Source organism: Nipponia nippon, unplaced genomic scaffold, assembly GCF_047370975.1.
Source record: "Nipponia nippon isolate SJK-2023a ecotype South Korea unplaced genomic scaffold, ASM4737097v1 scaffold_4, whole genome shotgun sequence".
In the NCBI taxonomy this organism is placed as follows: Eukaryota; Metazoa; Chordata; class Aves; order Pelecaniformes; family Threskiornithidae; genus Nipponia; species Nipponia nippon.
Window position 1 is genome coordinate 102,491,643 of NW_028262358.1, and position 18,162 is coordinate 102,509,804.

An 18,162-nucleotide genomic window follows, 5' to 3' on the forward strand; every position below is an offset into this window, starting at 1 on the left:
CCCCCCGTGCACCCCGGCAGAGCAGGGGAAGCTGAAAAGTCCTTGACCAGTGTGAGCGCCACTTAGCAACTATTTAGCAACAGTTTAGCACTACTTAGCAAGAACCAAAACATCAGTGTATCATCGACATTGTTCTCATCCTAAACCCAAAACACAGCCCCATACCGGCTACCAAGACGAAAATTAACTCTATCCCAGCTGAAACCAGGACACATGGTGATGTTTGTGCCACAGTCTGGCATTTTGCCCATCTCAGGAAAATCCCCAAATTTGTGAAGATGTAAATCTTTAGCTAGCTCGATTTTATGTGAACAATTCCTACCCTATGAATGAGCACTCCAAAATACTTTTTCTTTAATGAGCAACTCTCAGCAGTCCTGGATTAGGATGGAGGTGAACAGTTTGTCCATCTGTATTGGGTTTAGCTGGGATGGAGTTAATTTTCTACAGCTAATGCTGAGCAGTGCTTGCACAGTCTCGGGGCCTTCTCTGTTACTCACTCTGCTACCCCACCCCAGCAGCTAGGTTCGGGGTGGGCAAGAGGGTGGGAAGTGACACAGCCGGGACAGCTGACCTGAATTAAACAATCAGTCTGCTGGTGATATGTGTTTGCTTTTGCATTACTCCTTTGCTGTTGGGTTTTTTTTTTCCTTTTTCTTTTCCTTCACTTACTAAACTGTCTTTATCTTGACACATTAATTTTCTTGCCTTTGTCTTTCTGATTCTCTCACCCATCCCTCTGTGGGGGAGTGAGAGAGTGACTGGGTGGAGGCTTACCTGCCAGCTGCGGTTGACCCACCAACCATCCTGTGTTCTCAGTGCCTACTGTCTTGTAGTTAGCCTGAGAAAGTGAGGATAGTGCTGTTTAGTTGCAACACCAAGGAAATAAAAGCCAGACTTGTAAAGGAGGGAAGAAGAAAGAAGGAAGGGAATAGATGGGTACCTCTCGTGTTTCCATGTCTGCAGCTTGCAATAAGGGAAGCTGCATTACCAAACCAAGGAGACTTGAGGAGAAGTGCAACAAGCAGGAAGAGTGCCACGGGGTATTGCAAAAGATGGTGCGAAAGATGGTGCGAAAGATGTTTTGTTTGAGACAAAAAGACTAGGATACACATATAAGAGAGGAGGAGAGTAAGACAAGCTCTCCAAGAAACATTGGAAGCATACGGAGTGTAGGACTGAGACTACGTTGGTAAGAAGGTTGCCAGAATGAAACTGGGAAGAGGAAGAATCACAAAAAATAGAACAGTAGTGGCAGGCTGTGATAGGAGTCCAGGCTGAATAGTCTATGATTATTAAACTGTGTTCTCCAAAAACACTTGGAGTGAAAGCCAGGATTCTCTTTGAATTAACATGTGTGTATTACAAATATACATACAGAAGATGAATAACATTTAAAAAAAAAAAACAAACTCTATGAACGCTTCAAAAGAAAAACATTTTATTTAGTTTTGAACAATTACATAATTTATCATCCTTAAATCACTGAATTATCCCTGTGTACATGGGATTAGAAAGAAGAAAGATGTAAACTATTTCTAATTTTCAATTAAGGAAAAAAGAGATTTGATATGAGGTATTAGAACATCTGAAAAAGGTAATTGTTTAAAGGTTATTTTGATTTGGTTCTGATAATTGCCAGTTATAGAACCATAGAATCATAGAATCATTTAGGTTGGAAAAGACCTTTAAGATCATCGAGTCCAACCATTAACCTATCACTGCCAAGTCCACCACTAAACCATGTCCCTAAGCACCACATCTATACGTCTTTCAAATACCTCCAGGGATGGAAACTCAACCACTTCCCTGAGCAGCCTATTCCAATGCCTGACTATCCTTTCGGTGAAGAACTTTTTCCTAATATCCAACCTAAACCTCCCCTGATGCAACTTGAGGCCATTTCCTCTCATTCTATCACTCGTTACTAGAGAGAAGAGACCAACCCCCACCTTGCTACAACCTCCTTTCAGGTAGTTGTAGAGAGCAATAACGTCTCCCCTCAGCCTCCTCTTCTCCATGCTAAACAACCCCAGCTCCCTCAGCCACTCCTCATATGACCTGTTCTCTAGACCCTTCACCAGCTTCGTTGACCTTCTTTGGACACGCTCCAGCACCTCAGTGTCCTTCTTGTAGTGAGGGGCCCAAAACTGAACACAGTATTCAAGGTGCAGCCTCACCAGTGCTGAGTAGAGGGGCACTATCACCTCCCTGGTCCTGCTGGCCACACTATTCCTATACAAGCCAGCCTGCTGGCTCATATTCAGTTGGCTGTTGACCAACACCCCCAGGTCCTTTTCTTCCGCGAAGCTCTCCAGCCACTCTTGCCCAAGGCTGTAGCGTTGTCTGGGGTTGTTGTGACATTGGTGGTTCTGGTGGTAAGCACTTCCACCAGCTCCCTCAGTACCCTCGGGTGGATCCCATCCAGCCCCATAGACTTGTGTGTGTGTCTAAGTGGTGTAGCAGGTTGCTAACCATTTCCTCTTGGATTACAGGGGCTTCATTCTGCTCCCCATCCCTGTCTTCCAGCTCAGGGGACTGGGTACCCCAAGAACAACTGGTCTGACTATTAAAGACTGAGGCAAAGAAGGCATTAGATACCTCAGCCTTTTCTTCATCCTCTGTCAGTGTGTTTCCCCCCTCATCCAGTACAGGATGAAGATTCTCCTTAGCCTTCCTTTTGTTGCTAATGTATTTATAGAAACATTTTTTATTGTCCTTTATAGCCACATTAAGTTTTAGTTGGGCTTTGGCCCTTCTCATTTTCTCCCTGCATAACCTCACAACATCCTTGTAGTCCTCCTGAGTTGCTTGCCCCTTCTTCCAAAGGTCATAAACTCTCCTTTTTTTCCTGACTTCTAGCCAAAGCTCTCTGTTCAGCCAGGCTGGTCTTCTTCCCCACCAGCTCGTCTTTTGGCACATGGGGACAGCCTGCTCCTGTGCCTTTAAGATTTCCTTCTTGAAGAGTGTCCAGCCTTCCTGGACTCGTTTGCCCTTCAGGACTGCCTCCAAAGGGACTCTGTCAACCAGGCTCCTGAACAGGCCAAAGACTGCTCTGTGGAAGTCCAAGGTGGCAGTTCTGCTGACCCCCCTCCTTACTTCTCTGAGAATCGAAAACTCTATCATTTCATGATCATTATGCCCAAGACAGCCTCCAACCACCACCTCACCCATAAGTCCTTCTCTGCTCGCAAACAAACCTGTTGAAGGACTCCTGGCTTTTCTGTGTATGTGTCAGAGAGTCTCATCCGATCCAAAGCCACTAGGTTTTCCTGTTGTAATTCACATCTATTCTTAAGAAAAGAGCTGCTTTTTAAAATCTTCTGATATAAAGCTTACAATGAAGTTATGCTTTGAAGGTGAGAAAGAGAGGGGCTAGCATAGATCACTATAAATGTCCATATACATGTGTTATTTTACATTGTCCTGGTTTCAGCTGGGATAGAGTTAATTTTCTTCCTAGTAGCTGGCATAGTGCTGTGTTTTGGATTTAGTATGAGAATAATGTTGATAACACACTGATGTTTTGCTTGTTGCTGAGTAGTGCTTACACTAGGCAAGGACTTTTCAGCTTCCCATGCTCTGCGAGGTGCACAAGAAGCTGGGAGGGAGCACAGCCAGGACAGCTGACCCAGACTGGCCAAAGGGCTATTCCATACTGTATGACATCATGCTCAGTATAGAAGCTGGGAGAAGAAGAAGAAAGAGGGTGACATTCGATGTGATGGCTTTTGTCTTCCCAAGTAACTGTTACACATGATGGAGCGCTGCTTTCCTGGAGATGGCTGAACACCTGCCTGCTGATGGGCTGGCCTAAAGAAGTGCTGGCCTAAAGATTATGCTACTTTAATATTAAAGAATTGATCATATTTGAAGCTTTATTTCTGAGACCTTAGTGGGAACACAGAGTTTCCCTGAATTTGTCAGTGCAGTGGCTTGAAGGACAGAACTTCTTTACCTTCTTTGCCACCTCAACCTGAACTTTTTCTCTCATGTTTAAAAAAGAAATCTATTTCTAGGAAGCCATTATAGACTTTATCATTGTATGTATGTGCAGTTGGATTTAGTATGAGAGTTAATGAGTTTTAGCTGAGATTTGTTCCAAACGTTTGCCCATTTCCTTTGCTTTTCACAAAAAGACTCCTGCTGGTTTGCAGTGAATCATTTCCTCTTTTCCAAGGTTTACATGAGTAGACAGTAGTGTTGCTGACAATTTCTTCCCACCGCTGTATTAACAGAATTTTCCCACAAGCAAAACTTCCTGTCTGAAAGCTTAGGACATTTGAACAGAACTGCCAATATCTTATTGTTCTTTACCCTGCCCTTCTTGCCTACTTTGGCCTCATGTTGGATGAAAAATTATTATTTCCAGTTTAGGATTATTGGCTGAACCCTCTCTGTTTTGGGAAAGAGAAGCTGCAGCTAATGAGTATGAGACAAGGGCAACAACTGTCATTATTATCCACCTAATTGTCTTATTGATAAGCAATTCCTTAAGTTAGGTAGATGATCTGCACTTAGAAACTGAGGATGATGGACTAATCTTTTTTGCAAGCCCCTTCTTGCTGCAATTCAAATGTAAGATCTTTTAGGTGCCTCATTGTTGACTTGCTAACTGTTAAATTTATGAAAGTATGAACTATAACAGTCCAATTATAAAATCTAAGCAACACAAGTGTAAAGATATTATTCTGTTCCATAATTCTCATACTGTTATACAAAAGTAAAACCTTATATAGGGTTGTTTTTTTTTTTAATATTTGACATTTCAAGTAATTTGTGTGTGCTCCTGAGATCAAAGTTTGATCTTAGCTTACTTCTGACTGATTTTTTTCCCTTTCTGAAAACTATTGAAATGACCTCTTCTAAAATAACTCATGTAAAATACATTACATAACCATGTTTTAAATTTTGAAATTAAATAGAGTTTATGGAAACATGAATTTTGAGGAAAAAAAATAATCCAGAATTCATTTGTAAGGATTTCAACAGTTCAGATGCAGGAAAGTGACTGTTTTTTCCCCTCTTCATTATATGAGGGAATTGTATTTCAACAGATTGAGCTTGTTTCCCTAGAATAGAGTAATTTTTTATAACTGTAGATTAGCAATAAATAGGGAACAGATTTTTCAGTCATCAAAACTGTGTTTCTAATTATTTAAAACTGTAGGAAAGTTATTTAAGAATAAAATTAAGATTATTCCTGCAAAAGTTTATGCATAGTATTAAAATCACTGTGCCAAAACTACCTGTATATGATATGTGAGCAGAATTAAGGATGCATGTAGAGGGCAGACTATTTGGAAGTAAGATAGTTAAAGAATATGAATGCTATAAACCGATTTATTTCTATTCCTTCCACTTCCATAAAATTTCTAGGTGGGGAAAGTTCCTTAAGACAGAATGATGAAAGGTAGACAAGATTTATGTGCTTCTCATTATCAAAGTTGTTCACCACAGCGTAAGGTGTGATTGGAATGGAGCATTCCTGAAGATATCTCTATATAGACATTTGAAGTTAGAGTTCTTAAACTCACATGGAATCTCACCTTTAATCCCTGCTTCTCTTATATTGAGTATAAATTATAATTAATTATTCATTCGCTTGCTGATTGCAATGCTTACTTATATGCAGGCATATGTATTTGCATACCTCTCTCTTTCAAGTATTGTTATTTACTAAAAGTATTTTCTTTCAGTAAAATCATCACATACAAAAACTGTCTTCTAGTAACTGTTTACATGTATTTAAATTGCTTCCTAAATTTATATTTTTTTTCTTTTGTATGTGTGGATGTTACAGCTGAAAAGGGGAGAACAGAAATTTTGAATAGGACATATGGACACAAAGAATCTGGTGTGAAATTGGTGGGGATAGGCCTTTAACCCTTTTGTAATATACTTATTACAGAAGAAATTTACAGAAAAGAGTTCTTTTCTTTTTCATTTTATGCTAAAAAGACCTGTTACTGACAACATATGTTAACATCACTATTTTACGTATTTTACATGTTTACATAATTTTTCTTACATGTTGCTTATGTCAAGAAAAAGTGCTGAAACTCCTATTAGAAAATATTATACGTTGTATGACTGTTTCATCAGTATAGTCAAACGTGAATTGCCAATAAATTGCAAAGCTTTTGAGAAATTGAAAGTGTACCTCTCAATTTCCAAAGGATACAAAGCAGCAGGTATCATTACCTACTGTGAACTCATTCTGCTGTACAAGCATGTAGAAATATATCAATTTATTTGAAAAAACGTGGCTCCTTTGGTCTCTTTCAGATGATCTGTGTTAGAATGTAAAATATTCAATCATCAAGACATAAAAATATTTCAGCCCTCCTTACAAAAATTTTACAGATCCAAGAGAAAAAGGTCTGGAGCTAATTTTGTCTTAGTTCATACAGCCCATGCTCATTTGTCATCCTAGGCTCTTTGAAAGTTCATGCAAGTTTCTGATATTTCATTATAGCCACATTATTGAAACACTTTTCTTTCTATAGACTTTTCTGTCATTCTAAATAGGTAGAGATTTTGTAACTGGCACGTTTTCCAGTACATAATATAGACTTTTTTTTCTCTACAACTGTAGGTTTCAATAGCACATAAATGGTTCCAAGACAGAATGAAAATGCCAGGAACTCTCATTTTGAATTGCATTGATTTAATTAAATAGATTATGTTATGGACGTTTAAGATGCAACAACTGCAGAATGAGTATTTGTTGACATTTACATGCATTTAGAAATCCATTATAGACTCTGAACATTAACTCAAGTACCATTTCATACTTCTAATTACTCTTTGGTAGTTCAAAAATGATTCTGTGTAAAACATATAGATTATGTTTATGAGCTTAAATTACTTGAGATTTAAATAACACTAACACAGTTCTTGATGTTTCCAGTGTTTTCACATTACCTTACTTTTCTAATATTAAAACATCTGTTAATATTTCTGTGTATGTACTGAAATAGGATTTATATATGTATTTGCCCTTCTTTTTTTGGAGTCATTCCCAAATATTTTACCACATCACTTTCAGAAGCTGAAGATTGGTTATACATAATTTATGAGCTCTGTCTTCCATGTCAAGTAGAAACAAAAAGACAACATTACCTTTTTGCTGAGCAGGGCCAACCCAGTCTATACTTATGGTACAGTAAGTAATACAGTTATTAGAAGTTATTGAACACTATTTGGAGTCTCATGAAGTGTGCTTTCAATCTTTTAGTGCTTAATATATGAACTGCAAAAACTTTTTTACATTCAGAATAATTAACCCCTCATGGCTTCTCCTGTGAAGTTTTTATGGGGATTAGTGGTATTGCTGCTTTAATAGTATTTCCCCATCTGTAACAAACAGTAATATTAATAGGAAGTTATATGAGTATAAATTTACTCACCTAAACTGAGATCATTGATAGTGTTGGCGGTTGACAGCCGCCTGAACATGAGCCAGCAGTATGCCCAGGTGGCCAAGAGGGCCAATGGCATCCTGGCCTGTATCAAGAATAGTGTGGCCAGCAGGACCAGGGAGGTGATAGTGCCCCCATACTCGACACTGGTGAGGCCGCACCTCGAGTACTGTGTTCAGTTTTGGGCCCCTCACTACAAGAAGGACATCGAGGTGCTGGAGCGTGTCCAGAGAAGGGCAACGAAGCTGGTGAAGGGTCTAGAGCAGAAGTCTTATGAGGAGCGGCTGAGGGAGCTGGGTTTGTTTAGTCTGGAGAAGAGGAGGCTGAGGGGAGACGTTATTGCTCTCTACAACTACCTGAAAGGAGGTTGTAGCGAGGTAGGGGTCAGTCTCTTCTCCCTAGTAACAAGTGATAGGACGAGAGGAAACGGCCTCAAGCTGCGCGAGGGGAGGTTTAGGTTAGACATTAGGAAAAACTTCTTCACCGAAAGGGTGGTCAAGCATTGGACCAGGCTGCCCAGGGAAGTGGTTGAGTCTCCATCCCTGGAGGTATTTAAAGAATGGATAGATGTGGTGCTCGAGGACATGGTATAGATGGACTTGGCAGTGATAGGTTAATGGTTGGACTCGATGATCTTAAGGGTCTTTTCCAACCTTGACGATTCTATGATTCTATGATTCTATGATACACCCATATGTTATATATTATGTTATATATTATGTTATATATTATGTTATATATTATGTTATATATTATGTTTTCAGGACCTGTTCTTCTTTAGATTAGTCATCTAAAGTTTTGCAAATAACCCAGCTAGCATTTCTTTTAAAATGTCTTTACAGTTTTGTCTGGTAGGCTTTCTATTTAGAGTTCATACTACAAACTGCCAGAGTCCACAGAAGTTACAACACTGGTTCATGGTTTTTTGAATTTACAAGAAGAAATTTGGTCCAATTTTTTTTTTTTTTTTTTTTTTTTTTTTACAGCTTGGTGGCTACAGTATTTCTTTCTTTACTTAGTGGTTACAGTGTTCTGGGATCATATCTGAGGTGAAGGTTCCATGACTATTAAAAAGGAATCTGCAGCATCAGAACACATAGCAGTGCAAATCTGATCTGAATCTGGCACAAACACATGATTGAATTCCTGTAAAATTAACTAGGGCATAGAGAAGGCAACTTATGAGCATTTTGTGCTTTTATGCCAGTTTTATATATAGTTTGGCCTAAAGTCAGAATGGCATTGACAAACAATAATTAATCAAACATAAAGCTTGTAAATTAAGTTAACCTGTCAGAAATTGTTGAACAAATTTACTCCATGGGACCACAGTATTAAGGGTATTATGTTACATTTATTTTACTGTCAGTTCAATTATTTCCTCTGTTTTAAAACTGTTCTCTTCCATCTTCATGGATGAAGTTTTAATTGCTATGGTATACTTTGTGCCAAAGCGAGAACAAGGTTTACTAAGCCAGAAAGAAATGCAGACTAATTTCTTGGGTGCTTACAGGGGACCTGTATTCTGGTCCCTAATAACACTGTGCTTATATGTTATACTAAGACAGACATAATGTAACGTGCCTCAGCATTCCTTTGTGTAGGAAGTAAAATTTGATAAGTACCATAGTTCGCTTTTCAGAGTGTCTTCTTGCTTTTGTCCACCTTCTAGACCAGGAACTCATAACTTTTTTTTTTCTCATATTCTTCATAGAAGTCTCAGTATTGAACTCAAAGTTAGAGTTTCCAAGTAGGGACCAAGTACCTAATGGTTGTTAATGCATACCTCTTAGGTGCTTACTTTTTTGTGTGTCTAGCTTTAGGAGAATTATTATTTCAAAATACCTTAGGACTTCTTCCAGAAATAGGAGTAGGAAATTACTTATTTCAGATTACTTATTTTTCATATGGCCACTGTAGGTTTACATGGAGTGTAAATGCACATATATATATATGTATATATGGTAAGTAAACTGTATTCTTCCTTTCAAAACAGGTGAACAGAATATTTGCAGATATCTCAGAACTTCATCAGCTTCTGTTAAAAGTACACTGTACTATATAGAATCCCTAAGAATTTCCCTTGGGGACAGAAAATGAACACTTGCTTCTTCTACCTGAATTCATATTGAACACAGGTTTTGGAGGGTACAAACTTGAAGCTGAACTGAAATGTGTGCTCCAGGGATGCATTTAGCATACTCCACCCACTAATGGACACAAAAGCTAGTCCAAAGGAAAAACACTTTAGTGCAGATAGTGTGGACATCATGTCCTCAGCTTCATTGTTTCACTGTCCAGATTTGCTTCTACTGTACTGCACTACTTAGTCATGTAGGTAGAACCACAGTACCCATCATAATTAAACTGAGTTGAAAGAAGTTGTAATTAATAGTCTACATACATTACAGACATGTCAATAATTTTTACCCTGACAACTGGTATTTCTACATTCCTGATTATTTATATCAAATATGACAGAACAAATCACATTGGATAAATAATGTCAGGAGGTGATAGCCAATCATCAACATGTATTCTGGCTGTTTTGCTTCTAATTTAACTGGCTTTTATCCATTCATTGTTCTGGTAATCCTACAATGAAACTCGGGAATAAGATAATTGGCAGCAATTTGCCAGTACAATAATCTTTCTCAGCAGTAAGAATATTGGCAGAATTTCTCTGACTGCTGCCTTGTTTCAATGTCGGGTAAACCCAAGTACTGTGATCATGTGGAGCTCATGACCATATTTCCCCAGTGTGAAAGTTCACAGCATCTACTTTAACACTGAAGTTCCATTGCAACATTTCAACAATGAGTTTTCACAACAATATGGTCCTTTATGACAAATTACGCCAGATGTACAAGAGCACCAGTGTAAAAGGGAATGGAAAATTCTATTTTTTGTGTATGATGAGAAGGGGAAGAAAGTGGATAAGAAGAGCTGGAAAGGCAGCTTGCCTGTGAACACACAGGGCAAGATCCTGCTATACTTGCACACAATTAGCAGCACCTACTTGCATGTGAAATACCCCAATTTTTAATATGCCTACTGAAAAACAGAGATACTCTTGCTTGTAGAAAAGTGTAGTGAATATGTGGCCACAAATTACATACTGTCATTCTTATATTTTTTCTAAAGTATTCAAAGTGGCATTTTAAAAACTTGGCATAAAACCCAGCAATTAGTTTGTTGGATGTCTTTACAGTGAATATTCTATTTTTCAGATACAAAAAGCAATAACACTCTTTATTTTGCATACTGAATGTTTGCACCTGTTTTTTTTTTCTAGGCGTCATATTGTGAAAACAACCCTAAAAACTGAGACTACCCCTGGACTTTTCCTTAATTAGCAATAATTAGAAGAAATTAAAATCAATATTAATTTTCCAAGGTGGTCTTTTGATAAAAATATGTGAATAATCTAAACAAAAGAGCAAATGAAGGGTTTAGTGTCTCAAGGATATTTAAATGAGCCGGTGGCTCACCGCTTGGATACATGCATTCTGCGCTGGGTTAAAAACTGGCTGGACGGCCGAGCCCAGAGAGTGGTGGTGAATGGAGTCAAATCCAGTTGGCAGCCGGTCACAAGTGGTGTTCCCCAGGGCTCAGTATTGGGGCCAGTTCTGTTCAATATCTTCACTGATGATCTGGACGAGGGGATTGAGTGCACCCTCAGTAGGTTTGCAGATGACACCAAGTTGGCCAGGAGTGTCAATCTGCTGGAGGGTAGGAAGGCCCTACAGAGGGACCTGGACAGGCTGGATCGTTGGGCCGGCGCCAACTGTATGAGATTCAACAAGGCTAAGTGCTGGGTCCGGCACTTGAGTAACAACAACCCCATGCAACGCTACAGGCTGGGGGAGGAGTGGCTGGAGAGCTGTCCGACAGAAAAGGACCTGGGGGTGTTGGTCAACAGCCAACTGAATATGAGCCAGCAGTGTGCTCAGGTGGCCAAGAATGTCAATAGCATCCTGGCTTGTATCAAGAATAGTGTGGCCAGCAGGACCAGGGAGGTGATAGTGCCCCTGCACTCGGCACTGGTGAGGCTGCACTTCGAGTACTGTGTTCAGTTTTGGGCCCCTCACTACAAGAAGGACATCGAGGTGCTGGAGCGTGTCCAGAGAAGGGCAACGAAGTTGGTGAAGGGTCTAGAGAACAAGTCTTATGAGGAGCGGCTGAGGGAGCTGGGGTTGTTTAGCATGGAGAAGAGGAGGCTGAGGGGAGACCTTATTGCTCTCTACAACTACCTGAAAGGAGGTTGTAGCAAGGTGGGGGTTGGTCTCTTCTCTCTAGTAACGAGTGATAGAATGAGAGGAAATGGCCTCAAGTTGCGCCAGGGGAGGTTTAGGTTGGATATTAGGAAAAAGTTCTTCACCGAAAGGATAGTCAGGCATTGGAACAGGCTGCCCAGGGAAATGGATGAGTCTCCATCCCTGGAGGTATTTAAAAGACGGGTAGACGTGGTGCTTAGGGACATGGTTTAGTGGTGGACTTGGCAGTGCTAGGTTAACGGTTGGACTTGATGCTCTTAAGGGTCTTTTCCAACCTTAATGATTCTCTGATTCTATGATTCTAAATTTAGGTTTTATGTTTTCGCTTCCAATTAGCTATTTTTATTTGCATGGTTTTTTTTTTCTCTATTGTGTGTGAAATAGGAAATTGAATTCTGATACTCAGGACAGTGAGTGATTATGTTCTCTACAATCAGCTTATCTAAAACTTTACCCCAAAGAAATATTTGGTTAGATTTGAGTTTAAAATAGAGTGACAGCAAAACCTTAACTCCTGTATTGACACAAATACTCCCACAGAGTCTCAATAATAAGATTTTAAAAAGCAATATTTTTCTGTACAGGACTTCAGGTCTTACACATGCACAGGCTGAGAAATTCCTACATGTAGGGCTGTGTACTCAGACACAGTGTCTTTACCAGAGCTGGTTTTTCCTACTTATAACTTGCAGAAGTATTTTGTCATTTACAGATAGAGAAATACAGTTCAGTTAGTATTTGTAGAGTATGAGGCTCTTGAAGAAGCAGGCAATTCACCTTGGGATAGTGCTATTGACAGGTGAAAAAGTCTTTCCACATTTGGAGAATGATGGCTCAAAAAGATCTGTAAAAGTATGCTAGATTTAGAGATACTTCATCTACATTTATGATATTTATGTTAAAAGAGTAAATGAACAAAATCATTAAATTTCATGTGATTGATCTAGACTAGTCTAAAGTGGAGAAGAGGAAGAGCCAGTAAGTAATTAGCTAATTTATTCTCCTGTTCTTGCAACAGTAATTGAATTTTATGTTATATACAGAAGTTCTAGGCAAACTTTATTTATTTATTTATTTATTTATTTATTTATTTATTTATTTATTTATTTATTTATTATTGGTGTTTTATTTCTTTATAAACATCCACCTACACAAACTATTGTAATGAAAATAAATATATTTTAACATGTGGATGCTATGTTATATACATACTACATATGTAGCAATATAACAGAAGTAATTTCAGAACCATGTTAGTCAAAATAATGCCAAAGACTAGTAAATCATTTTACAGGTTGGATATTTTAGACTTCAAAACAATTTTTTTTTTGGCTCTTCCTAAATGCCAAACCTCAATCTACATTTTGAATTAAATTTCTGTCTTCTAAAAATTTTAGAACAAAGTCTTTCTTTACGGATCGCAGTAAGTTTTTATGTTAATAAATAATATCAAGGTCATTTCATTTAATGATTAATTTCATATTTTTATATCAGATTATATTTAATTCAATTATAGCATTCTAATGTAGTAGTAAAGTGAATTTCAACCTGTAATCTGTAGGGCCTCATGGACTTCTGCCACAGAGTCTGACAATGCAATCAAGAAAAACAAGCTTATTTTCAAAAGAGATAGACTTTTATAGTACTCGAGCTCACTGTGGAGAACTTGTAGCAGTCTACAAAGCAAAGGAGGTAGAGAACCTCTGTGTTCGTGGATTCTTGAAGGTATAAGTGACTTACAATAATGATGTGAACTATTAATACGCTAAAGGGAAAACAGAAAGATCTTTTGTGCTTTTCAGTCCTATTTCAAAGCAAGAATAGAGAAAGTGCAGGCAGGCTATGGTAGGCTTCTGTCAAACTTATAAAGCTTGTGGCAGGATATCTTTAATTCATCATGTCAGTGAGGTTTCAGGAGGCCTCAGGGATCATTATTGCAGATGAGGAGAAAATTGAATAGTGTACCCGCCATGTGTACTGTGCAAACAGATTGTAAAAAGATAAACACACTAAACTTCGTTTTGTACCATTCAGGAAGCCCTTATTCTGATGAATGAGGGGATCTAGTGCCTTTTATAGACACATCATCCTACAGAAGCAGCACTGCAAAACAGAGAGAAGAAATAAGATTCTCTGAAATTGCATCATATATATTTACACACTTGTGCAAAACTGAATGTTAAGTGGAATACATGAAATGATAGCAAGTCAGAATGACAATTTTATCCCAGTCTTGACATATTCTGTAGTGAAGATGGCTATATAGAAGACTAGAAGGGCTTGTTTGTCCAAAAGTTTGTTTCATTTCTCCCAAATTCATCTGTTGGTCTTATAAAAGATACTACCTCTCCCTGACAACCTTTTCTGCTTTATGTGGTAGAAGGTAGTGAAGAATCAATCTCTTGTCTAGCTTTCTAACTATATATCAGTCTTATGGAAAGTTTATTTCACCACACACAAATAGATTCTTTCATCATGTAATTTTCATCTGTCAATCACATGCCACTGCCAATGATAACCAAATGTTGAACCTATTAAAGGATGGGAAAGTATCTAAAAGCAGGTGGCAGAGAAATAGTGTTACACTGGCTCATACTGTCAAATCAGCATTAAAATATCATCACATTATCTATCAAACAACTTATATTTTCAGGGTTTTAAATAAATGTCTTTGTATGTTTAATAAGGAGATTAAAATAATGAAATATAGTTATTTCTTGTGAAGTTCGGCTCATCTGAATGACCTAATCATCTTGGCTCTTTTTATAATGAATGAAGAGGAATAGACCTTTTTAGAATTGCACAGTTCATCCAATCTACTTTAGGTATCTACTTTAGGATGAGATTAATCATACCCCATAAGTTACTATTAACTCTAAAAGACAGACGACTGGTTTAGATGTGGCTGCTTATATAATCGATGCTGAGAGCTAGTTAAAATGAATGCTACCCCTTTTGTCTGGAAACTGAGCATGATTGCTTGTTTCATTTTTATCAGCAAAGTGAAATTGCAGGGGTGTGCAAATATTCACATGGAAACAATCTTTTAGCAAGGGAATAATGATAAATCTCTATAATCCATTTGTACTGTGTGTGATTATGCATGCTTCTTCCGACACATAGGCTACACCTCTGTTAGTAAACTAAACAGTGTCAGGGCATGAGTAAGGGTGCGGGAAAGTGATTGTCTAGACTGTTGAAATGTTAGGGTAAATGCTAGCATGCTTCTAGCTTGGGTTGTCTAACACTCTCCCAAACAATCTCAGGTGTAATGTAGTAGACAGTGTGAGCTAAATTCCTAGGAAGTGGCTTGTAGACAGCCATGCTGTTTTGAAGCCTAATTAAATTTGACAGTGCATGGCTGTGGTCAAAGCATGCTCATTGGTCTTGGGGCTTGACGTTTCTTAAGATATTAGCATAGATAGAGATGCAGTGTCTATGTGATGGAACAGCATTCTTTTTTGAGAGGGATTCCTTTTCCCTAACTCTAGATACTTAAAATTCTGAGCTACTATAGCCTACTATATGAAGAGAGAACCTTGGCTCAGTTTACAGTAAAGGCAGAAAATAAGTATTTCCAGAAGCTGATTAAACTGACTCATCTTAGACAGCTGTCTAAATACGAGTTGGTTTGTTTTCTTGAAATTCATATGTCTTTACTGACTATGAAAGTAGCCTAAGCTAACTAGTTCAAATTTAGGCCTCTAATTTTCAGAACCCTGAGTTATAACAGGTAAATCCCAACCTTTGTGCCCAATTTATGAACAAAGAAAAAAAAGGCATTTTGTGTTTCCAGAGGATTCAGTTGTTGGACAGCTTTAGCATCTGTACAGCAGGAAAAAAAGGGTATTAGACTACTTGCCATTTTTTCAACTGACTTGATCTTTTCACTCAGGAGAAAAGCAAAGAGAAAAATGTGATACCAATTCTAGTTTGTGTATCTGTAAAATAATGAAAGGTTGTCTATGGATATGTTATTTACCATAAAGATGCCTGATTCTCTCCTAATTAGTGAAAGGCCTCATGTAGAGAATAAGCTGAAAACAGCAAACTGAAAGGAAGACCAGCAGCCTGACTCGGAACCACAGAATGAAGCAGTTCAGTAAAATAAGGACCGCAAAATGGAAACCATTTGTAGAGTCAGAATTACTTCTTTGGGCTGGGGACATGACAGTAATTAATGAAAAATCCACAAATCTGACTGGACTTGAGAAAGATGAATTTGGAACCACTGTTTATATTGCTCCAAGAACTGGACCTCAAGGCAAAAGGAGAGATTTAGACTGCATCTTTACATTTTAGCAATGATATATGGAGAAAATGCAGAGAGGAAAGGGTAAAATATGGAAAGAGTTGTAGCTGCTCCGAGTAGAACTGCTCATTCTAAGGAGCACAGAAGCTGTTTATCCCATTCAGCATGTTAATAGGCCAAAAAGGGGAATGCTAATTGAAAATGAATGTAGTAATATTTCTTCATTTTCAGCAGAGAAGAAACTGAAGCCATGCTATCTTGGCACTAGGATGGTTGAAATAACCTTTGCATTTTCTTCCTGAGTTTCCACTATGGTCTGCTGGCTTTGTTATGGAGATTGGATGAGGAGGTGAAGCTTCCACTTAGTGCCAAATACAGGGTCAATACTGCTTCCTTTCCTCTGAATAAAAAATAATGAAAGAATAGAAGTGGTTTAAATTAATAAATTGCTCACTAATCTCTTTTGGGATAGTGTAGATAATACCATTTCTTCAATAAACTAATGGCAATAATCAAATATCAAATGAATAATTAGTTCTTGGTGTTTCAGTTTCTGATTTACCCATATTATATATAATTTATCTTCGGTCACTGTGGATACATCTAATCTAATTGAATCATGAGAATATAATTTGCATCAAGATCAGATTCATTTGCATTATATTTTGATTGATATTTTATATCTTTGTGTCTTTTTTTGTTCTTTTCCCTTCCCATTTCTGTTTGCAGGTTTTGACTTAGTGAAGTGTGAAGATCCTGGCATACCAAATTATGGCTACAAGATCCGAGATGAAGGACATTTTATAGACACTGTCATTTTATACAGCTGTAATCCTGGCTATACAATGCATGGTAGTAGTATTATGACCTGCTTAAGTGGAGATCGAAGAGTTTGGGACAAACCTTTGCCTACTTGCATAGGTAATATGAATTGTGACAATGAAAGATTTCATTCTGGTGTTTCAAGAACAAAAATCTAATATTCTGTCTTTCTATACTTTTTCATATGATAATGGTGTAAACATAATTTAAATGTCAAGTAACGATTTCCTGTGGATATCCAAGTACAAGTTCTCTGAAACAGATGTCTGGCTAGTAACGGCTAGAAAACTGCTGGGAAGTACTTCTTTCTATAGGGCAGCCTTTGATGAAAGACTACTGCTTTAGTTCTGATGATATCCTGGGTCATTGAGTCTGATACGCTATCACAGGCAGTGGTATTATCTAAACACTTCACAAGCTAAGCAAACCCCAACATAAAGCTAATTAAGATTTTATTAATCAGAACTTATTTCAGCATTTCATTCCTATGAAGCTAATTTGTAATTTTCATCCCATATTGGTGGATCATTTTATCTGCGTGCTCTTTTGTCATTGTTGACATACTAGGATACGCCATCTGTCAGAACCTTGAGGTAGACCTTTTCTTTAAATATCACATGTCTTCAAGTCTCTAAAACTGTGGTTCATTACAACCAGCATAAATGTTAAATAGAGAAGTACTAGGGGAGATGCATAAAATAACTGATGACCAGTATAGCTATTGCTCATTGTACCTTTGCTAAGCAGTTTCTCTCCTCCAGTTTTGCTTTCCAGTCCAGCAATTACCAGTGACTTCCTGAGTTCAAGTTTCACATGGAGTTCCCATGAGTCGTTGGGAAAGTCTTTCTTTCCGTGTGTCTTCTGATGCTTGCTTAGTTTTTGCCTCTACTGCCTGCTGCAGGCAGGCCACCAACTGCCTTCAGCACTCACCTGATCTGTAGGATGCTTGCTTGTTGCCTTTCTCCCATATTGGGTGCAACATTCTCCATTCCAGGAGCTGCTTCCTGCTGAACACATTCACAGACCTGCAGTCTACAAAGGAACGAGCTCCCTTCCTTTCAAAAGTTCAGCTTACCAGTGCCAGAAAAACATCAGTGAACAGCATTTCTGCTGTCTTAGTAGAGATGGGTTTTTTTCCCACTTGATTCTAGAATTATATCTGTAAGTTTTCTCTTATATATATATATATATGACAGGTCGAAACAACTCTTTCCAGTTTTGATTTAAAGACTTTTCCAGGCTTTTTATACATTCAAGTCCTCAAGCTCTTCAGTTTAATTGGCAAGCTTCCTTTTCCTTTAAGTTTGCCCTTTTGTAGAAAAGAGCCATAATTAGTCTTACCTTTGCCTATCTCCCCATTTAATTTAAATGAAGTCATTACTCTAAG

At 38.1% G+C, this 18,162-nt stretch overlaps 1 protein-coding gene across 2 annotated transcripts in view; it reads left to right on the forward strand.

Moving 5' to 3' along the window:
- CSMD1 (CUB and Sushi multiple domains 1) overlaps positions 1 to 18,162 on the forward strand; it is a 1,270,279-nt gene that overhangs the window by 1,001,228 nt on the left and 250,889 nt on the right. For both annotated transcript variants that reach the window (XM_087775441.1, XM_087775442.1), the window contains exon 24: positions 16,683 to 16,874. In XM_087775441.1, the coding sequence (XP_087631567.1) occupies positions 16,683 to 16,874 (192 nt within the window). The remainder of the gene's footprint in view (positions 1 to 16,682; positions 16,875 to 18,162) is intronic.